General features: G+C 35.7%; 2 protein-coding genes across 2 annotated transcripts; one reads left to right on the forward strand and one right to left on the reverse strand.

Annotated features, from left to right (window-relative positions):
- The first annotated feature begins 808 nt into the window (after window positions 1-808).
- Window positions 809-3,239, forward strand: LOC110908858 (protein CYPRO4). Its single transcript, XM_022153855.2, has 2 exons — window positions 809-2,605; window positions 2,767-3,239. Exons 1-2 carry the CDS (start codon window positions 1,004-1,006, stop codon window positions 3,058-3,060), a joined length of 1,896 nt encoding a protein of 631 aa, XP_022009547.1. The 5' UTR covers window positions 809-1,003; the 3' UTR covers window positions 3,061-3,239.
- A 922-nt stretch (window positions 3,240-4,161) lies between these two features.
- LOC110908857 (protein WEAK CHLOROPLAST MOVEMENT UNDER BLUE LIGHT 1) lies at window positions 4,162-6,559 on the reverse strand. Its single transcript, XM_022153854.2, has 2 exons — window positions 6,094-6,559; window positions 4,162-5,977 (listed from the first exon to the last, which is right to left on the reverse strand). Exons 1-2 carry the CDS (start codon window positions 6,508-6,510, stop codon window positions 4,274-4,276), a joined length of 2,121 nt encoding a protein of 706 aa, XP_022009546.1. The 5' UTR covers window positions 6,511-6,559; the 3' UTR covers window positions 4,162-4,273.
- Window positions 6,560-24,289: the final 17,730 nt, after the last annotated feature.

Here is a 24,289-nt window from a genome sequence, read left to right on the forward strand (position 1 = left end):
GTTTGTAATGTACCCTTCTTTTCCTTCGATAATATAGTAATATAGAACCAGCTTCATTTTGTAAATCGTCTGTACATTCAGTTACATATCATATAGATACTGAAGAGGTATGGTCCCGATTCCTCGCCTACATGACAGGGACCACACCACTTTTTTATCCTACATGACACCTACATCAGCAAGGTAATCCAGAAGCTTCTGGAAGACATCAGAGTGACACCAAAGATGCTCCTTCCGACAATAAGGACGAAACGTGTCACCGGTCATCCACCGCCATGTAGGCCTGCAACAAATCAAGGAGCAGACCGACAATGCCAGTACGAGGTCTCCAAAATGAGCAAATGTAAGCGCGCCACGTGTACCACTACACTGACCATGACAGAGGAGACCAAAGGGATATTCCCCTTGGTCGGACAGCTGGCGCACAACCACAGCTGGCACAGCTGCTCCTCCCTCCTTCACCCTCCGGCTATAAATAGGACCCTTCATCGATCAGGTTGATCATCTTGCTCTCTGTACTCACACGCTCAACACACACTGTTTATCCCTCCTCAGAACAGTACTTATTCTCACGCTGGAGCCTGGTTAAGAGGGAAACCCTCATATTCCCCTCTTAACGAGACTAACGGTGTTGCTGTTTTGCAGGATCCAAGTCATTTTTACGAGTAAGAAAGAAGACTGAACCCACAAGAGAAACAACCCCACAAATTAACCTCAGAGTTACTCTGTGTTTCATCAAACACATAACTGAGTTGTGAGTGTGTGTTGAATGTGTGGAGTGAGGGACCTGAACCAACAGGCTAACCGTTTCAAACAAATTACCCCTCACCCCACCAAACCAACAAGAACCCTAATCTTGAACAACTCATTGCCATTTTCAAAATTCTAATTTACGCGCCTCTTCACATTCACCTACCGACGCTCCTCTTTCCTCTCTCCCCCATCTTCCCACTTCCATTCAATCAATCTCACCACAAACCCTAACACCCAAATCAAACCCAAAATGGGAGCCGCTGAAAGCCGCCAAGATTTAGAACTATCCGACACTGAATCAGAAGAAGAACAACTCCACTCCGAATCAGAAGAAGATGAAGATTACGAAGACGTTAAAGACCATCACTCACCCATCAAAACCCCACCCAAAACCCCATCATCTGTTGACGAAATTGAAGCTAGATTAAAAGCCCTAAAACTCAAATACCAATCCAAGAATCAAACTTTAAAGAATGCGGTTAAACTCTACGTTTATTCCGGTGCAAATACTGCTAATTCGAAATGGGTTGTTGTTGATAAGCTCTGTTCGTTTTCCTTCGTTAACACGACGTCGAATGAGGAAGAAGATCACGATGATGATGAGGATTTGTATTGGTTTTTGAAAGTTGGGTTGAAAGTTAAGGCAACAGTTGATCAGCAGCTGCAATTGAAGCCGAATGCGGATCAATTGCGGATCGATTTCGTGTCGAATGGGGTTTATGCTATGAAGTTTTTTAGTGTTGAGGATTATAAAAGGTTTGTTGAGGAGTATGAGAAGTGTTTGTTTGAGAATACTTATGGGTTTGAGTGTAACGACGAGAATAAAGGTAAAGTGTTTGGGAAAGATTTTGTAGCGTGGGCCAACCCGGAAGCTGCGGATGATTCGATGTGGGAGGATGCCGAAGATAGTTTTTCGAAAAGTCCGGGGTTCAAGACTCCGGTGAGAGGTAACCATGATTTGAGAGAGGAGTTCGAGGAGGCTGCGAAAGGCGGGAGTATAAAAAGCTTGGCTTTAGGGGCGTTGGATAATAGTTTTTTGGTAAGTGATTCGGGTGTTCAAGTTGTTAAGAATTTCAGTCATGGGATTCATGGGAAAGGGGTTTATGTTAATTTCGATAGCGCGATGAAGGGTCATGTTGAATCGACTCCTAGGAAAGCTCTTTTAATGAAAGCCGAAACGAACATGTTGTTAATGAGTCCGATGACTCATGGAAAGCCACACACGAACGGGATCCATCAGTTTGATATAGAGACAGGGAAAGTTGTAACCGAATGGAAGTTTGCAAAAGACGGGACCGATATTACAATGCGCGATGTGACAAACGATAGCAAAGGAGCGCAAATGGATCCTTCGGGTTCGACTTTCTTGGGTTTGGATGATAACAGGCTTTGTAGGTGGGATATGCGTGATCGACACGGAATTGTTCAGAATCTTGCTGACGCAAATACCCCTGTTTTGAACTGGACGCAAGGACATCAGTTTTCTCGAGGGACTAATTTTCAGTGTTTTGCAACTACTGGAGACGGATCGATTGTTGTCGGTTCGGTTGACGGGAAGATACGACTGTATTCCGTGAGTTCCATGAGACAAGCCAAGACTGCTTTTCCGGGTCTCGGGTCACCAATTACGCATGTGGATGTTACGTATGATGGGAAGTGGATTTTGGGCACGAGCGATACTTATTTAATCCTTATTTGCACATTGTTTACTGATAAAGATGGGAAATCAAAGACGGGCTTTGCAGGACGTATGGGAAATAGAATTTCGGCCCCACGGCTGTTGAAGTTGAATCCCCTTGATTCACACAGGGCTGGAGTATTTAATAAGTTTCGTGGCGCTCAATTCTCGTGGGTATGCATCAGTTTCACTTTCTTTATTTTTTTTATTTGCATTATGTTATGCTGCTTATTCTTTTGTTTATTTTGGTTCAGTAAGATGATTATTGATGATTGTACACACTTTATCTATATTGATTAGTGTGTTGTATGCAACATTTTAATGAATTGACATAGGTAACGGAAGATGGGAAGCAAGAACGCCATCTGGTTGCTACGGTGGGTAAATTTAGTGTGATATGGAACTTCCAACAGGTGAAAGACGGATCTCACGAATGCTACAGAAATCAAGTGGGACTGAAGAGCTGCTACTGCTACAAGATTGTCCCCAAAGACGACTCAATTGTTGATAGTCGTTTCATGCACGAGAAATTTGCAGTTAGTGATTCACCGGAAGCTCCTCTGGTCGTTGCTACTCCAATGAAAGTCAGCTCTTTCAGTATATCGAGTAGCAGGCTTTCTTATGCTTAATCAGTGGTTTTTGTTTGTTTCTTAATCTTCTTAGCAGTTAATTCTGTTAAACGATATCGTGGAAAAGTTGATTGTCATTTAGTTGTTAGCAACTATATTGTTGTTATGGATTTATGGTTAAGGAGAACCTGAATGCTTGGTTTTTATTTGAGGTAAGATTTAGATCTTCTTATTATTTTTATCATTTTATTCGAGCTCACATGGCTTTTTGCGCTTGACCTTCCACCCTATAACCCTATTGTTGTATATCTACAAGAGGTGACAAGACGGGTCAAACGGTGGGTAATGGGTCAATACGGGTTTGGCTTGTAGCAGGCTGTTTTTTTTGTACGGGTCAACAGGGCTATCCTGGGTCTTTAGAAGTGTAAAGGTCTCGTCTATTAAAACATAAAAGTACGTATTAACCAGTGAATACATTATTGGAAATGATAATGTATTTACCGGTAAGTACACTCAACGTGTTTTTTCCTTAGTTACGAAAATGGTACCACATAATCAAGCATATCCGATGGTGATAAAGTGATTCTCAAGTTTCAAAATAGTTTCCAAATATTTAGTAGTTCACATTTAAATCCGTAGGGTCGTTCGATATAAAACCCATTTTAAATAGAGAACAGTGAGAACCACATAAATATTTGTATCTTTTGTTTTATATATATATGATATATGTAAGACGGTTATTTAACCACATGGTCGTCTCTCTTCTCTACCGCTACATTTGTCATGCACTACTTACAAGTGTTTATACAGTCAGTAGCGAAGCTTGACCTGAATGATGAGGGGGTCGAAAACGTATATACCCAAAAATTTCTATAGAACCGGGGAGTCGAAAATGTATATACCAAAAAATTTCTATACGGGAACTACATATATAATACTAATGAGCGAAAAGTTCGGGGGGTCTGGCGCCCCTCCCCGCCCCTTCTATACTTCGCCCCTGTATATAGTTCTTGGCTTGAAAATTGTTTAGAATTAAACACGCCCCTATGTGTGATTTTGTGTTTTAAGTTGTTGATATGTGATGGAAATAACTTAAGTATTACATCTTTTGCAGCATACATTCTTTTACTTAGATGAGTAATAAATAGCTCAAACCCCAAATTTGTTACATAATAAAACTTATTGTATTTCAATATTATGATCAAATATGCAAATGAATCACATTAAAAAACAACAAAATGTGTTACATGTTCAACTATGTTTCTTTCTTTTCTCAAATCCATATCGGGAAAAACGACCTCTTCTTTTTCTTTAAACTCCTCACCTCAGGCGACAATTCAGCCGAGTTGCTGTTCCTTTCAGGTAAAACCGTCTTCAACACGGGCATCGAGTTATGGTTAAAAGGGCTAATGGCCCTTACACTAAAGCTCTTCACCTCTTCAAAACCTTCCCTCAACCCCACCCCGAGTCCTGCTTTCCGCCTTTGCTCGTGTTCAGCTCTCCACTTTCTCAGATCCTTTTCGACACCCAGCTTTCCTTGTTCCGCCTTTTCGGCTTTCTGCAATGCAGCATCAAAAGCTTGCTTTCTTGCAGCTAATTCTAAGGTCACTTGCTCCAGTTTACTCAACCTTTTTGATTCAGTTTCCTTTGCTACATCAATAAGTGAAACTGCTTCAGCCACCCGTGTGTGAGCCGCCTCTTCTGCTTCATGGGCTTTGTTACTTAATTCACAATATTCCTCCATAGTAAGCGTAACTCCCGTTTTCGGCTCGTTTTCAGGCTTGTGAAGTGCATCAATGGCTGCTAGAGCTAACTTTTCTATAGCTTTTGCCGCTTCTATTTCCTTTTGAGCAGCAAGTAGTCTGCTTGCCATTGTACTTGCTCCATCTTTAGCTTGTTCTACCGTTTCTTTTGCTTTCTTTAGCTCTTCACGGGCTTCTTGAGCCCGTGATTTTGCTTGATCTGTCTCTTGGGCTGCCTTTTGTAGTTGTCTCGGGAGCTCCACCATTTTTTTCCGGGCTTCTTTTTCTTTTGATTGAACAAGAGCAACTTCTGATATTGTTCGGTTTAGTTCGGCTTCAAGAGAAGCAACCACCACCTCCGCCATCCCTTCGCTTTTCCTAACGGCAGCAAGGGCGGCCTTTTCTCTCTCGAGCTCGTTTTTTAACGAACTCACAGCCGTTTTTAAATAAGCAATCTCTTCTGTTGCTTTTGTAATGTTTTGTTTCACATCTTCCACATTCTTCTTTGCTGCTTGTATACTGTTCTCAGGATTATCTCGAGTCAACTTTGATTCCTTGTAAGCCGCTAATTCGTTCTTCAAGCCGTGAAGCAATGCTGTAGCGGTAGCTAGTGTAGATTTCTTGTTTTCAATCGAGCGAATCTGTTGGTTGGCTTTCTCAAGCTCCTCTTGTGCTTGTTCCAGTTCTTGATTCCATATCAAAGCGTCTTGCTCGCGTGCCATGTCTGCTTCAATTCTGTGTCCTTCAGCCTCTAAATGAGCAGCACGTGTCGATTCCAAAGATTCTTTTGTCATCATCAGTTGGATAGTTAAGTTTTCTACTTGTCTCTCAACATCTTTTAATGAAGACGCTGCTTCCCGAGCTCTTTCTACAGCTATATCTTTCTCAGACACCAATAAATCATAGTCTTTACGTTGATATTCAAGCTCGTCTTTAACACTTGCCAGCTCCGCAACTGCAACCTCGAGCTGTGCTTTGGCTGCAACACTAGAATCATCAGCAACCCCTTGATCCGTTTCTTCTACTCCGAGCATCACAAGTTCAAAGTATTGTTTGGCTTCATGTTCTTCGGTCTGTGCTCGTTCGAGCTTCAAATTTAGTTCTTCTATGAGCCTCTTAGTGCTGTCTAGCTCCTTTTGCAGTCTGGCTTCTTCTTCTGCTTCAGATTTTTTCTTCATTAACAGAATCTCATCATTTGGTTTCTCATGTTGTTGTTGTTCGATATACACACGTTTCTACAAGCCCACATCAAAAACACCCTTAAATGATGATTTTAGATACTATACATGTCTAATATATCAAGAGCGAACGTCTTACAGAACACGAAAATAGAGGTTGAAGAAGAATATACCTCCGTGGTCTGAACTCTATGCGCTTTCCAATCAACAACGCGACCAAACCTCGAAACAGCTTCTTTAACAGACTCGAAAGGTGCAGCTGTATCAATATCACTTACTTTCAAGCTCGGTGACTTATCGTTGCCATTTTGTCCCTTTGCAAGTCCCCAAGGGGATAAGGGTACTTCTTGAACAAGATAGTCGCGCATGGGACTATCTTTTTCTGTCGGGAACAACGAATCATCAGGCATTGTTTCTATGCTTGTGGAAATATTGTCAGAGGTATGATCAGGGGGGTTTGCGTGGATTAAGGTTTCTTGTTCGGTTTCAGGTTCGTCAGATGTACTCTTTACTGGCATTGAGCCACCTGAAATGCGTTTATCATTCGGTAAATTTGTAGAACCCTCTCCAACAACTTTTATATCATCCATTGCGGAATGATCCGATCAGAAATGTCATTAACCAAGAAAATTAATACTTACAATGCACCAAAGAGAGTAATAAACTGATTCTGAATGTTCCTAAAGTTTGTAAGCAACTGTCTATATAATTAACAGGAAATATATCATACTAACCGATCCATTCACATTATACAGTAGGTGATCAACCTCATTAACCTAATTCATAATTCAATATGCAACAACTAAAGTATAAAACAATACCTACTTCATTTCACCAAATGATTTTTTGTGTGAATAAATAATAATCCTCTTCATTTCCATTTTCAAACATATTTGGACTTCGGGTTCAAATGTGAATATCCATTTATGTGGTTATTTAAATACTGACAAGGTATCAAATTTTATAAAAAAAAGAGTTAAATTCGATTTTGCTTTCATGAGATGTGACAAAAACATCAATTTGTCTTTAAAAGATTAAAAACATCGTTTTACCTCCTAAAATTTTCTTACTTGTTTCAATTTTATCGATACTCTAACACAATCTATTTTCTCGTTAAGTTTAACCCATATGCTTGTCATATGATGGGGTATATTGTGAAAATACTGTCATAAACCACCTCAAGCTTCAATCTCAGCTCTTCAAGCAGTTACATGAAAACTATACATACATATATGATACACATACACAAAGGTTTGTTAACATACAAAGTATAAAAATGATTTTACACGCGTAATTTTGATTTTTCTTCATGCGTAATTTTCATTTGTTATTTCCTTAATGCATAAATATAATTTAGGAATGTTGGTGATATCCACTATTCAATTCTTATCATTCTAGCATGTGGTACAATCACTTGATGCTTTATTTCTGTATATATATATTTTTTGTCTTTAACTGGCTTTTAGAATTTTTTTAATATAATATCTATAGAAATCTATTCTTTTGATTTTAATTAAAAATTTGTCACTTTTTCCAAGATTTAACGTCACCGTCACGATTATTTTAAACATTTTATTTTTTTATATAAAGTTCGGATGTTACCAATGTCATATCCCAACCGATGGCGGAAACATCGGGGTGGGGCACTGAGCGAAATAGATTGTCCAAGAGAAATCCATAACAACTAAATTACCGGATAATTAACATTATGTCCCATACCATAACTTATCAAATAAAGCAATTATTACAGACATAGATATCTCAAAGACAATTCATAGTTCCGACAACTCAAAATATAAATTGTTTGTTTGGTTTCTAGACTCTTCCTAACTTGATTCCACATAGCAAGCATCCTAGCATCTCAAACACCTGTCACATACGTTAAAATATAGGTCAATACACATAGTGTAAAGGTGAGCATACAAGTTTAATAGTATAATAGATAGCGAAATCGTTTACGCATAACCAACATGTAACATGTAGCAAAGTGAAGCTAGTAGGTTATCGACAATGAAATATGCACAGACGTGACTGCCAGGTGTAGAATGCGCAACACATATCACCACTGTGACACGTGAAGTAAAGCCCTTAACAACCCCTGTTCACGACAGGTGCTGAGTCCAAACTATAGTACTATCGTTGCTAAGGTGTCAGGCAACAATCACTGTGTAAACATAACATACAAGAATTCATCGAGTAACACGTATAACATGCAGTAAAGGTCAGCGCATAAAAGTGTTTGCGTTGTGTGTCGATTATGATTTAAATAGGTCACGTATGTAACACCCAAAAGTGCATAAAGCAAAAAGGGTTCAAGTATACTCACAGATCGTGTTTAAAATAAACATAGTCTTGGATTGGATTGAAAGGAGCGCTGGAAAGTTAGTCTGATTATAGAACGATAGCATAAGCGATGAACGGTGCGTTAAACGGTATCGCGTGAACTGAGTGTTGAAGAGTCATTCGATCGGATGACAATCCGGACGGATGGCCATTCGGTCGGATTGTAATTCGTTTAGGAAGGATGTGTTTGTCTATGATGGCTTTGAAGTTTTCGTTGTAGCATTTTAAAATGAGAGAAGTATCTCAACCTTTCAGGTCGTCCGGTCGAACGATCGTCCGGTCGGATGGCCGTTCGCTCGGCTGGCGATCCGTTCCAAGTGAGACATTTCATAGAGAACAAGTTCACAACAGGATGGTCATTCGATCGGATGGTCATTCGATCGGATGGTCGTCCGATCGGATGACCATTCGTTTGGATACTGATAAGCATTGAAAATGTAAAATGTTTAAGTATTTTGGGACCACAAGTCATACGATCGGATGGCAATCTGATCGGGCGGCAGTCCGTTTGGTGACTTGTTCGTTTTGAAACTTGGAAAATTTTGTTAAGTTTGAAAAGTTTGCGGTTTGACCGAGACGGTATGGCAACGTGTCAAACAACGGGAATCTCCACCAAGCCCACGTCGCCCGATCGGATGGGAATCACCCCGTTCGATCAGTTAACTGTTCTTGGTGGTTATTCATGTTCAACCTGCTAAGTCGGTTATCTCGTTGATAGGAATCAGTTCTCAGACCGACACTTCACTAATGAATGAGTAGAAGGCCTGAATAAGCTCAAATTCTATCGGTTTTGAGTAGAAAAGTTAAGAATATTAAAGAAAAGTTTAAAACACTTTGATTAAGCTTAGATTTAGGTGAAATCAATGTTTAAACATGTGGAAATCTCTTAGATCTGAGTTGTTCTTGGTGGAATGAGGTCACACTTTGAAGTTAATGAGAACCCATGATGACATCACCCTAGAACAACCCAAATCGGACAGATTCCATGGTGAAAAGTGAAGATTTGATGGTGAAAATGATGGAGAAGTGTGTGTAGATCATAGAAGTACAAGATTTGAGGAAGAAACTTACAAGAATCGCGAGGAATCGAGAGAAAATAGCCTGAAAGAGTGCTGGTCGAACGAGAGCTGTCACATCACTTGAACAGTGATGTGACAGGTGCTATTTATAGGTGAAAGAGGAGAAGAGGCGGTGTAGTGATTCGATCGGAGGGCCCTTCGATCGGATGGCGCGATGAGTTGGGTTTCGAGGTTTCATTTCATGCGTTGAGCGTTGCGATGCGTTTAAGCGAGTGTCGATTAAGAGATGCGATAGATTTAGATAGTAGTCACACAAATAACATAACTAGCTTACAACAACATAAATAAACTTGCATTTCCAGTTCGCGATGAGATTGCGTTGCGATTGATTTGCGATTGCGTTTTCGATTAATCACCACAAACATATAATAAACATGCACAAGTAACACATAGATAGCACACACACGTAAAACAATATTCAGAATCTGCGATTCAAGTTGCGATGCGATAGTGATGCGATTAGCGATAAAATAGATTAGCGATTAACATCGATTAGACTGCGATTATTAGCATTTATTCCACATAATACAACTAAAGTACACAATTTAAAGAAAGCGGCTACAAGTCAAAGAGTACACTCAATAATTAAGCAAGGAGTCGCATTTAGCAATCTTTTCTTCCTTTGACTTTGACTTCAAAACGCGGGTTGTTACAACCAATGCCCCTATCATTCCGACGTGGTGATTTTTATTGACGTTTTGACGTGAACTTTTTAGAACGGTTCGTTTTTATACAAGGCCAAGCTGTTTCTCGTCATGATACACACGCAGTCGTTTGAGCCGACGAGTACTAATTATATATTTGTATTCAACTTGGATTTTCAGCCTTAAGTCGATCCGTAGTGGGGCGGGACATCACGCCGGAATCAGCCATGGCGCCCCATAGCGCCGGCCCACACCGAAACAGGGGGCGCTATGGGGTAGAATTTTGGAGTCGGCGTTATCCTCTTCGTGGCGCGAAGCTGGAGCTTTTCAAAAATCAGACCAATCACACCAATCTCACCTTGTCGGTCCGATGAAGTGAAGAAGAAGACGCCGGCGTGAAGGTCATCGGAATCTCCGATGAAGTGATCAGAGAAGATGACCGGAGCAGCAGATTTCCGATAAAGCTTCAACCTTTGTGGTTTTGGCTCAAAAGAAAGCCAAGAAAACACGAAAGGTACAGTCAAATTATGCACATTTTGATGATGATTTGGGGGAATTGGTTTGTGGGTAAGTGTTGATTGGTTTGTTTGGTGTTGTGGGTGTAGATTATTTTGGTTGAGGATGTTACTGATGTGGGGAAGAAAGGGCAAACTTTTAGATGTTAAAGCTGGGTTTTATAGGAACTTAATTAAAAAAATTGAAAATTAATTAACTGAGTAATGATGAGGTATGGGCTTTATGACTACGGCCTCAAGTGGCATAACGCCCCATAAAGCCCCTGTGTGACTTGGCATGACACGTGTCGCATAACGCCCACAAAGGGGTTTTATGACTACGGATGGCCTAAGTAGTAAGTATACAAATGCTAATAACGCGCGCACGCACTCGCGCGCACACACACATATATGGGAGGGTTTAATTAAAAACCCATAGTATTGAGAGAACTCGAAAACTTCTCCTTAATGAAGGGAAGGAGACTTTTAATAAGGACTTTAGGGACAAAATTGAAAAAAAAAACACATAACTTTTCAAACACTTATATGTTCTTCATAGAGTTAATTACACCGTTAGTCCTTGTGTTTTGTAGAAAGTAACAACCCTAGGCACTAATAGTTTAAAGTAACAGTATAAGGTTTTAACTTTTGATTTTGTAACAACATGGGGTAATAAGACTAACAAATGTTCGTTTTTTTCGTTAGGTTTAAGAGCATTTCAGTCATTTCATATCTAAAGGACTTATTGGGTAACTTTATGGTTAATGAGGGACTCTTTTTGTAATATACTCAAAAAATCTCATTATGTTCCTCTCCATCTTCATCTAAAGGACCTGCAAGCCTTTAGAACTAAGAAGACCATGTATCTCTTCCGCCTTGATTACCAACATCTTTTTTAAAGAAGTAACAATATAAACAATATACTTTGTTTGCTTTGATGCTATACTCTAACCAACTACAATCATTAAACCAACTAACAACAAAACGTCTTTTTTTTCCATAAAAGTCTCTAACAGGAAACTTATGACTACGCGGTTGAAAAACCCCTTTAACAAGATATGACCTTCTTATGTCATCTATTTGATTTGGGTGATAACTAGCAATAGATGGCCTATCATATGGATCCGAAGGAAGATCATTCAAATCAATAATACCTCGTGTTGTTGGAATCGAAGTTGTAGGATTATCATTATCAACATTCGAACTTGCATCAACGTCATCATTTGCTTGGATACTATCATTATCAACATTCGGACTTGAATCAACGTCAACATTCGGAGGAGTTGTTTCATTCGGAATTATATCATTGTCATTAATTTCTTCGTATTTTCTTTTGAAAAAGCTCCCAATTAAAACTTGTTTTTTGGATTTTGGTTTCGTCATCACTTCAAAGAATTCAAACAATCAATTAGCAATCAAACTAACAACCAATAATTAGCCAATAACAACAAGTAACAAGAATAAAACTAATCAAACTAACCAATAATCAGCTAATCTTCTGTTCGATATGATTGTCTATTCGTCTGTGACTCTGTTCAATGACTCGATGTGTTGCTGCCAATTCTGTTCGAACTTCGAAGATGATCTTCTGTTCGACAATTATCAAACAAATAACAATCAAACTGAACCAATAATCAGCAGCCAATAACAACAAGTAACAAGAATTAAACCAACAATCCCTTATTCCCTTTGGACGTTTGTCGAACAAGAACATAAATTAAGAATACTCGCAGCCAATTCTCATTTCTGTACTTCTGTTGCTGCTGCCAATTCTGTATTTCTGTTTGATTTCGATGAGTAGTACAACCTGTTCAAACGTTCTGCTGCTGCTGCCAATCAAAATAATAAAACATTCTTCTGTTCTGTTCTGTCTCTGCTATGTGTTCGAAGATGCTGATGATCGACCAAGGCCAAGCGGACGTCTGACTATAGTCGAAGTTTGATATCCCTGATTAAACTGGCGTCCATTTGATTCAATCTTGGGCTATTATTTAGTTATTTGGGCTTATCTAATGTGCTATTATTTAGTTATTTAGGCTTATTATTTGTTTCTTATTGGGCTTATTATTGGTTTGTATTCATCATCACCAACTCTGCTTATTATTAGTTTGTAAATTTTTTTTGAGGGGTGTACTTGTAATTGTTCAGAGGTGTCCTTTGTATAAAAAAAAAAAAAAATTACACTACTCGTCAAAAGTTGAGCCGTAGCCCGTGCTACGCCTGACACAAGACCAGGTCCGCTCCTGAATCAAAACCCTCCTCATTTATTCGGGTTTGAGACGGGAGCAGTAATAAATGTCTGGTTTCGATTGTTATTGGTAACAAATAACAAATCGCAATTCAGCAATTATCAAAGATGTAATCAAATAATCAATAAAGTAACAAATAACAATTAAAAAGTAAAAAAATCAAAATTAGGAACCTTTTTATTCTCCTATGTACTTGACCTATAATTTTCTAGTCGCAAATTTGTGGCCAGTGGCCTTAGTGACGGTTTTGGCAGACGCATTCAAGTGTCTTTAATAGTTGTAGCAAAAATGCTTTACAGTAAACACTTTAAACTCCTGCTAACACGACTTTTAACTACTGGCATTTATATAGGTTAATAATAAAGCAATTAATTATTTGAGCAATACACTTAAATTAAGAGTTAATTACACAAATGGGTACTGTGGTTTATACCTAATTTCCCCTTTGGATACTAACTTTTTTTTTTTTAACAGGTTTAGGTTCTATGGTTTCAATTTTGTAACGCCTTTGGATACTAACACCAAAATTAGTTAATTAATGACTAAAATACCCTTGCATTTTTTAAGTTTAGCAATGTAACACATTTGGGTACGAACATCTAATTTTATTTAAGTTTAAATCAATTTTATAAAATCTATTTATTTTTTTATTTTCATCTTTTTATTATATCTCTTAATTAACATAAAGTCTATTTATTTTCAAATTTTTATTAAATTTCTTATTTAACATAAATCTACTTGTTACACCAGTAGTTTTTTAAATAGATTTTTAAATAAAATCTACTAGCCATATAGTTTTATGTAAATTAAATTTCTTACCCATTTTAAATAATGTAAACCTTACTCGTTTTCAATTTTTGATATATATGATTGATAATAATAATAATAATAACAAATATCTTTCATGTAAAAGAATTAAGTCATTTTTAACTCGTTTTTTTGTTCATTTACATTTTACTATTTTAGAAAGATATTTAATTTACATAAAATTTACTAGTTGCACCAGTAAAATCTACTAGCTATATAGTTTTATGTAAATTAAATATCTTTTTTACAAAAAAACGAGTTAAAAAAAGGCTTAAATTTTTTCAGTTTTATCTAAAATACCTAGCTATATAGTTTTATCTAAAATACCTAGCTTCATAATTTTATGAAAATTAAATATCTTTCTAAAATAGTAAAATGTAAATGACAAAAAAACGAGTTAAAAAAAGGCTTAAATTTTTTTACATGAAAGATATTTATTATTATCAATCATTTCAATTCAAAATTGAAAACGAGTAAGGTTTACATTATTTAAAACGAGTAAGAAATTTAATTTACATAAAACTATATAGCTAGTAGATTTTATTTAAAATATCTATTTAAAAAAAATACTGGTGTAACAAGTAGATTTTATGTTAAATAAGAAATTTAATAAAAATATGAAAATAAAAAAATAAAAAGATTTTATGTTAATTAAGAGATATAATAAAAAGATGAAAATAAAAAAAATAAATAGATTTTGTAAAATTGATTTAAACTTAAATAAAATTAGGTGTTAGTACCCAAATATGTTACATTGATAAACTTAAAAAAAATGCATGGGTATTTTAGTCATTAATTAACTAATTTTGGTGTTAGTACCCAAAGGCGTTACAAAATTAAAACCATAGAACCTAAACCTGTTAAAAAAATAGTTAGTACACAAAGACGAAATTAGGTATAAACCACAGGACCCATTTGTGTAATTAACTCTTAAATTAATTTTATTTTATAGGTTAGACCATGCGTAGTCAAGCGTTTTTTGAGCGTGTTTTCAAAATCAACGCCCCAACACGCCACCACCTCCGCTCCCATGGGCGTTTTTCGACCCAATACAACGCATGGTCTTAAGAATAAAGCACTTAATAAACAACTGCCGCCCTTAAGAATATCTAGATTAAAGTACTTGCTAGTGTTTCTCAATCATTCAATTTGGAACTTAATTTACTTAATTAATACTTAAAAAGGTTGATTCATCTTTTTTAGGAATGATCTACCAGAATAAGCACATACAATAATATTGATAATCTTACATGTCTTTCCTAGTTAGGCTTGAGGCCAACACGTTAAAGAGATTTGTTCCTAAATGTAATCATTTATGAGAATATTAATTTGTATCACAAAACCTTTAAATCTTATGAAGATACGAATATAAATATCAGAGCTGAGAATTCATTTTTGGTGGATTCTTTGTGTAATGGAATTAGAATTATAGATACACTTGCCCATGGATTTATAATCTAGTGGCATCTTGGGTGGAATAAGGCTTTGAGACCAATATATAGGTCTTGGGTTCGATTTCTACAAGTGGGTTTTTCCATTTTTATTGGGTTTTCTCCAGAATTGGTGTATAGCATTATGCCTACTACTGGAGATTGATATGATTGGATGGTTTCACTAGTAGGATAGTCCATCAGTGATCCAAATTTTGCTGTTAAAAAAAAAGAATTATAGATACACTTAGTGATGTGGATAACTTGGATCTTTTTGCAATGGTTTCTTTATCATGAGTTAAATCTAATAAAACATTCGTGTTGATAATACAACCAGCAAATTTACCTTCAGTAATTAAAATTAAAAACATAATAATGAATTGTTCAAAGTGTGGGGACTACACATACAATCATTATTTTATAATACAACCAGTAAATTTACCACCAGTTAATGTACATCGTGTGGTGAAGTCTGGTCTGTTATTATGGCAGACTCGCTCCGGACCCAAGTGTGGGGACCACACATACAATTATTATTTTATAATATTTTTTTTGTATAAAAGTAGTGTATGAAATGGAGGTTTGTATTGCTTTTAGCGTTAAAGGTAGAGTTTTGAAATGATGTGACGTACCTTCATCGATCTAGGGTGGTGAAATCACAGACGGATATGTTTTTTTCATTTTGTGGAGTTATTACCCCCGTTTGCGGTGTGCACATATAATGTATATATGTGTGGGCCTTCGAGGGGCAAAAATGAAATTGCACTAATTTTTACGTTATTTTACTAATTTCGTGAAAATAACGTTAAAAGCGGGGGACGGTTAATTATGCATCATGTAGTACCATTGATAGTCGAAAGAAAATGGGGGTACATGCACTAATCGTCCTTTTTGCCGAGAGTTACGCGCTTTATCTCCAAGGCCTGATGCAAAACTACTGAGATTTACTAATTTCGTGAAAATAACGTTAAAAGAGGGGGATGGTTAATCATGCATCATGTGGTAGCGTTAAAAGCCGAAAGACAAGGGAGTGCATGCACTAATCGGCCTTTATCTTAATTGTTGTTTAGTGTTATGTGTTTTATGTCCAAGGCTTGATGCAAAACTACTATCAAGTCGGGTCTCACTGGAAGCAGCATTTACATTACTACGGGGTAGAGGTAAGGTTGTCTACATCTTACCCTCCTCGGACTCTATCTTAGCTTTGCTATTGTTGGAATTTACTGAGTGGTTATGACGACGATGATGATGATGATGATGATGATGATGATGATGATGATGATGATGATGATGAAATGAATATGAGAAAAAGGTAGGCAGGCAATATGTATCTATAAACTAAGAAACAAATCTTTCACGTTCCTTAATTGCTAGCCATCCGGGCCAAAATTAAATATAGAAACTAATAAAAAAATGAAAATTTGCATATACCAATTTCCACTAACCTTTTCATGTGTGTATATATATATATATAAAGATTTATACATCTATTCACGACACAAGCCAGAAACCATATCCATCTTCATAGTAAGAAGCCTTTCTTTCCCTTTTCATAATTTACTATACAATGAGAAAGGGGTGGTCCCAAAGAACCACAGAACAACTTCTTAAATCATTTGACACCAATGGAGATGGAAAGATCAGTAGAAAGGAACTGAAGGTTGGCTTGAAGCGCCTCGGCATACGCTTTGCGGGCTTCAGAGCTTGGCGTGCAGTGCGTCATGTCGATTCTAACGGGGATGGTCAAATTTGCGATGAAGATATAGACGAGCTTGCAAAATATGCTTCCAGATGGGGACTTTCCATAACGATTTGAAGAGAAGTTACCACTTTGGCATATGCTGCATGCATGCATCTTTTTTATTTTGATGTTTAGCTATGTTTTTCTTTGTTTTCTGCTGTTTTGTTTCGATGTGAGGTTTTGACCATGGTTTAGAAGTTGCAACCGTCTTGATGTTGACTATAATGAAGAAGACGGTGTTAAAGACTTATGTGAACCAATGTATGTTGGGCGTTAAAACGTTTAAGTTAGTGACTACTATAGATTTTTCACTATATTTTTAAAGATGAAGATGCATGTTCTATTTCCTTTTAAAGATCACTCCGCCAGAAAGAAGTTTCACATCATGAAAGTTCTCTCTTAGAGCATTCATATTCAATCCATCAAATTATACATATATTCCACTAAAAAACAGCTCCTATATCAATATATTTTCACTAAAAACAAATACTTTTTTTCTCTTCTTTTCAATTAAATAATATTATCATTACATTTTTCTCTCTCATTCACTCACAACCACTTTCAATATATATTAAAAAAATTACACTGGGTGAACAGTGTCCCCCCAAATATACAGATGAACAATAACATTTTCTTTCTCTTCCACTCACAACCTTTTTTTTATACCCTTTATAATATAAAAACTACCCCTCACATATTTTGATGATTTGGATGAGAATGCTCTTAAGCTTTAAACATTGAAAAAATTGTCCAAGGATTTAGTTGTTAAAGAAATTTGATTGGAATTTAATCATTTCAAAAGAATTGAAATTTAAAGGAATTGTAATTCATAAAAAAAGGAATTTGAATTATGAATTGATTCAAAAACAATCATAAAGAGATTACATTGGTTCATTGGCAAAGACAAGACCTTTAAATACTAGGTTGGGAAGCGGAGGTCTTGAGTTCAAATCTCACTGACGACAAGGATTAAAAGAAATTTGCTGATAAAAAAAAAAGAAAAAAAGAAATTATGTTAGAAACCGAGGTTTTGGCGGCGGTCGAGTCCGGGCTGGGGCCACGGTTAGGTCAGGGCGTAACCGGTTTTTGGTTCAGTTAATTCAGTTTTTGGTTGATTTCAGTTTGGTTTCGTCTGTTTTCGGTTTGGTTTAGGTTAATGATTTAGTTATTGATCACAGATAACCGATTTTGGTTAATAAGCGATAGGTGCACGCGCGACGTGGGTGGAAACACAGACATTGCCATAGTATGCATTGTTCGGTTGGTTAGATTATTATCATCCTCAACCGAAGTCGAGGTTATCGGTTAGTCTATTTTATTCACAAATCCGTTTACAGTTAATCGGTTTGGTTTATTCAGTTAGATTAATGATTTTTGGTTTAATTCATTAAATTTCTGTTAATAGCCAAAACCAATCTTGGACGAAAACTTTTGATTAGAAATACATGAAATTTAGGTATAAATACATAGAATTGATGTATAGGTACGTGAAATGGAGTTATAAATACATAAAATGTGGTATAAATATAAAATACATGAACTAAAGGTATTAAAGCTAGAAAAATTGAAAATATGAATTTTTTTCGATTAAGTTATTTTGGTTAATGAGGGTACAAGATAATCGATTGCCGTTTTTGGTTAATTGGATTTTCGGTTAATCAGTTTTCAGTTAATTCACTTTTTGGTTAATTTCGGTTCGGTTTCGGTTAACGATTCAATTATTACTCGTCCTTACACACTGTTAACCACGTGACATATCAATTTTTTTTAATTAAAAAACTATAGCAATACTATACTCAAATTAAAAATAATAAAATTAATTAAAAAAAATTAACATACCAAAAAGTTATAACCATTTAAAAATTCGTTCGGTGGGGGGGGGGTTAGTTTACTATAAAGCGATAAAGTGTAACTAACTAATTATCTATAACTTTGTAAAAGATGAGGGATTAAAGTGTAATCTAGATGAGATGACTAAATTGGCGGTATTTAAACACTTGACTTCTGTAGCTATTAAACATTCTGGGAAATAACTAAGTACGTCGGGCTTTACTCACTTGTACACTAAGGCATCATCTACGTGTACCTTTTAATTCCACACGTCAATACTGACCAAGACAACTATCGAAACGTCGACAAAAAAGAGTAGGTTGTCACGGTACTTTTGGATTTTTTTAAAACATTATAGGTTATAAGATATGGCAAGAATATCCAAAAGAATTATAAGTTTGTTGTGGAGGAGGGGAAACATAATTAATTACTCATAATTATGTTAAAACTTAGAGATTTAAGTGTAATAAGATGAGATGCTAAAATATAGTTATTGTTTAAAAATTAAAATAACAATTTACCCTTATTTTAGGAGTATTTATAAATTTAAAGGAAAAAACTTTTATATTTTTTGTATCTTAAAATGGCCCTACTTCATGCATTATAATATAGTATATATAATAAAAATAAGTGTGAAAGTGTCTAAAATGATCTAAATACCTTCTTAAAGTTATTAATTTGGGTTATATATGAATCTTCTCACTTTTTAGGCACGCAGCCACTTGAGGAGCTTAATAAATATACAGATGGAAATTTATTCTTTTTCTATAGTACTAATTAAACAATTTACATGGGATTATGATTCAGTGGTGTATATTACATGTTATATATGTATTCATTTCAGTGTTATGTCACTTCACCCTCATCTACCACCTTATAGTGTGGATCATGACCCCAACTATCATCCACTATCTTCCCTCATCAATCAAAAGGTAGTGTAGCGGTGGTTTCATGGTTCTATGTGACATTCTATGACCCAAACCACTATATAGTGTGGATCATGACCCCAACTATCATCCACTATCTTCCCTCATCAATCAAAAGGTAGTGTAGCGGTGGTTTCATGGTTCTACGTGACATTCTATGACCCAAATCACTATCCTCATAGCCTTAGTAAACACATTTACGACCGAACTAACGGCAAAGATATTGGGACGCAAATTTCAAATCGCAAATTTGTGGGCGATGGCCTTAGCGACGGTTTTAGCATTCCTAACTTTTAGTAGTGTAATTGTAACACATCAGAAAAACATGTCTTACAATAAATACTTTATCTCATTTCAGAGTCGGCTTCGGGCATGTGAAAAAGGCGTGACCGTAGGGGGGTGATTACCACAGGAGGCCCAAGTTTTTAAATACTTTAGTACAATAAAGAATTATTTGAAAACAAAAACCTATCAAAGTTAAAACACAATGATATTATACAACCAAACAGTGGCGGACCTAGGAATTTTTCTATGGGGGTGCGGATCATTTTTAAAAATTTTAGGCCCTAAGGTATATAACTAAAAAATCGGTTCGTATCGGGTCGAGTCGGGTCATGTAAAACAAAAGAACATCGAACTAAATTTATATAATCATCAAAAATATGTCAAACCATGTTACAAACATAATTAAAACGTCACCCTACGGGTTTTCATTTTTTGAAATCTATCCAAAACATGGCTCCATAACATATTACATAATATATCAACTATTCAAACCCTAGAAATCATAATGTAAATAACCCTAAAAATCATCTAAACAACATATACACCATAAAAAGAAAAAGCCAAACATTCTTCTCTAACAAATATAACCCACCAGATCTACTGTATGGTGTATGCGGCTATAAAAAAAGGCAAAATATCATCACTAACAAAATATAACCCACCATATAACATAATGAAAAACAAAACGAAGCACGTGTCTACTGTCATGGTTAGTATGCGGCTAATATCAACCAAAAAATCAACCAAAATTCATCAAGAATAACAAAGAAATTTACCCGTGTTCGATCGTCGGTGGTATGGTGGCTGATTACGGTGGTATAGAGAGAGCGGGAGAGAATATGTAAGGGTTTTGGGCTTGTTTATTTTATTTTAGTTTGAAATATTGTTGATTTGTTGGGTTTGTTTATCGGGCTAAGACTTAGTAGTGGGCTAGTTAAAGGTATTGGGTATTTGGGTTTAGTTATTTAGGTATTAAAAGTCATATAATTTAGGTAGTATTTAAAAAAAATAAGAGTTTACTAAAAAAAAATTAAAATATAAATTGATAACACTTTTTACCTAAGGGGTGCAGATGAAAAATTCCAAGAGGTGCGGACGGAAAATTCCAAGGGGTGCGGACGGGATTTTCGACGGAACTTAGCACTAAATTTTTTTTTCCCGGAGGTGCGCCCGCCCACCCTGCCTTTGTCTTAAGTCCGCCCTTGCAACCAAATAACATTTTTAACCTCGTTAACTCCAAAAAACTAACTCGGTTAAGCAAACTCAATAGGCTTTTCACTTGTAGCTCATCTAATAAACTAGTAATATTTTAATCTCGTTAACTCTGAAAAACTAACCCAGTTAAGCAAACCCAATAGGCTATTTAGTTGTAGCTCATCTAATAAACTAGTTTACATTTAGCCCAACTAAACCCTTATAATAACACTTTCAAACTCATTAACTTAAAAAAAAAAAACCGAACTTGTAGTTTTTATTTTATATGTATGGGTTGAGATCCTGTACAAACAGTGCTAATTATAAGAACCGTAAGAACAGATCTGAACCATTGTTAATTTAAATCAAGGGTTGATATTGATTATAAATAAAACTCTTATAATTAAAAATTACTACTAACAAATTAGGGGTAATTTTGTAAAATTGCTAGTCATTTGACCATTTTCTATTAAATACAAATTCCACCAAGGTTTTTTAAACTAAAATAACTTTTATATACTTCATTATTTTTTTTAAAAATATATACCATAAAGTCAAGTATTTTTTTATCTTTAATATGAGTACCATATTGCTATACCTTTTTGTATTTATAAAAGTGTTTTTTAAAAAAAGTTAACAAAAGGTGTTTTATATTTGTGCTAATAAGGTGCTGATTATGTGTTAATTACAAAATAATACAAACAAACACCAAAAGTAGATATAATCAGCACATCTGGTGTGCTGATAATGGAGAACGATTGAAGATGTTGTGCTAATGTCGTTTATGTTGATAATGGAGAACGATTCGAGGACGATGTGCTGATAATGAAGAACGATTAATGATGTTGTGCTAATTATATAGTGTTGTGCTGATTATATTTTTTGTAATTATTTTTAATTAGTTATAAATAAATATGGTCAAAAAGTCTAAATTACCCCTAAACTAATTTTTTATTGATGGACACTTGTCAATTATGTATTGGTTCTTATGGTTCTTACAAACTTAAGTGTTTGTATTTGATCCCATTCCTGTAATGTATATTACGGTTTTCTAATTGACCCTGTAGATTTTTAAACAGTGACCTAGAAATTTATGAACTTACTTAGGAAGGGTCAAATTATAGATGCTACATAATTTGATAAATAAAGTTGAAAATATAAAGCGTGTAAGAGTTCGATTAAATACTTCACTTGTTATATTTTAGTTAACTATATTGAATGATAGATAACTTTTTCGTGTTCATGGTTACCTCAAAACCTCATTGTAGCTTTTAGTTTTAACGGTTACAAAGACAACTTTTATTACCTATGTGACCCGAGCCTAGTCAAACCGGAAAATAGGACATCCTTCGAAAAACTGGCTTTTCATATATATAAGTTTATATTTTAGGAGACATTTTATTAATCGAACACAATACTTGAATTCTTAGTACGAACATGTCTTTTTTAACACTACTTTGTAACTATTGCCATTTATATAACTTGTGCTTTTTTTAAAAACAATCATTTAACTGAGTTAGACCATGTGTAGTGGTACACCCAAATAATGCTTCCACCCTTGGGCGTTTTACGTCATGTGGTAGTTCAGTAAGCAAAGGGGCATTATGAGGCGTTTTTCATAAATGAGTGTAGTCGAAGAATGCCCCATCAATGATTACCTAATTATTAATTCTTTTTTAAATTAAAACTAATAAAATTTCATTAAATAAAAAAATAGCATTGCTAAAAAAATAAAAACCGAAATAATGAAATAAAAAAAAACTACATTACTAAAAAAATAAAAAAAACTGAAAAAAAAACTAATAATCCAAAGTCCATATTTTTGACGGATTTGTTGCCGATGCATTTGCGCTAGGATCAACACGTTGCCTACGAGATGGTCGGGGTTTAGAAAAAAATTCTATGTCTTTCTCCATTTGCCTCGATTCTTGTATCGCGACAATTTTTTTGTTTTCGACGTTTCTTTCTTGCATAGTCTTTAAACGCCTATGACCGAGATCTCGAATGTCTTGTAGGCGTCGGTTCATCTCTTCGAAATCTTCATTCATTATGTCGAGATTAGACAAAGAGGACTCCACCCTTAAAAAGAACCAGAATAAAGTAGTTCCCAGTGTTCTTGAACATTCGATTTAGAACTTCATTACTTAAAAAGGTTGATTCATTTTTTCAGGAATGGTCTACTAGAATAAGCTGGTAAAAAAGATTTGATCTACTAGGGTGTGTACAGGTTGGTTTGGTTTGGTTTTTACCATTAATCATAACCATAACCGCTAACTTCGGTTATGGATTTTCTTAATAACCATAATTGAACTTCGGCTATGAAGTCGGTTTCGGTTAACAACCAAAAACTTTAACTAAAACTAACTTTTGGGATAAAGTTAAAAAAAATTACGCTAACGGGCCTATAAAATAAGAATGAAACCCACCATGTTGGACTAGTTTGGGCCTTTTTAATAAGACAACCAAAACTACACTTTTTGGTTAAAGCACCGATATGAGATCCCTTTTAGTAAAAGTAAATTATGTACTCAATGTTATATAGAAGATTCATACGAACATATAACACCTCACTTCTTCATAAAAATAAGGCCATAGGGGGTCTACATCAATATCATTTTGTTACCAACATACATTTTATTTTTGTAAAAAACCTCTAAATGGTTTTGTAAAAAACCTCCAAACTTGGTGCTACGTCAGGTGATGATTTTCATGACCCTACCCTTTACAGGAGTCTTGCAGGGGCATTGCAGTATTTGACTTTTACTCGGCCAAATATTAGCTACGCAATTCAGCAAGTGTGCATTCACATGTATGCCCCCAAAACAGACCATTAGAATGCTCCTAAGCGAATTATACGGTATATTCAGGGTACTACGGCTTTTGGTCTCCTTCTTCTTAGCTCACATGATCCTCACTTACTAGCTTACATCGATGCTGACTGGGTGGGCTGCCCTGATACCCGTCGCTCTACCAGTGGATATTGGGTCTATTACGGGGATAATCTCATTTCCGGGTCTTCAAAGCATCAACCCACACTTTCACGATCTAGTGCTGAAGCAGAATATCATGGGGTTGCTAATGTGGTCGCCGAAATCGTGTGTGTGTGCGTGGATCGACCAGAAGGGAAAAGGGGAGTAAACCCTAATTCACTCAAGAATCATCAAATTGAAGATCGATTCGATCCCGAAATCAGCAAATAAACACATATTTGTGATCACCTAAGCTAGGGGATCAAAAGGTATGTAAAATTTTGGTATTTTGATGCATCTTGAATTTTAGGTTAATTGTGAAAAACGAAAATTTAGCTTGATTTTGTGTTGGATAGATCAAATTAGAAGTAATACGAT

Source organism: Helianthus annuus, chromosome 16 (genome assembly GCF_002127325.2).
Source record: "Helianthus annuus cultivar XRQ/B chromosome 16, HanXRQr2.0-SUNRISE, whole genome shotgun sequence".
Classification (NCBI taxonomy): domain Eukaryota; kingdom Viridiplantae; phylum Streptophyta; class Magnoliopsida; order Asterales; family Asteraceae; genus Helianthus; species Helianthus annuus.

Excerpts from the sequence above, each read along its gene's own strand:
- LOC110908858 (XM_022153855.2), top strand. The coding sequence starts at position 1,004 with ATGGGAGCCGCTGAAAGCCGCCAAGATTTAGAACTATCCGACACTGAA. Across the intron at positions 2,606-2,766 it reads GTGGCGCTCAATTCTCGTGG|GTAACGGAAGATGGGAAGCA; the intron begins GTATGCATCAGT and ends GAATTGACATAG.
- LOC110908857 (XM_022153854.2), bottom strand. The coding sequence starts at position 6,510 with ATGGATGATATAAAAGTTGTTGGAGAGGGTTCTACAAATTTACCGAAT. Across the intron at positions 5,978-6,093 it reads ATAGAGTTCAGACCACGGAG|AAACGTGTGTATATCGAACA; the intron begins GTATATTCTTCT and ends GTGGGCTTGTAG.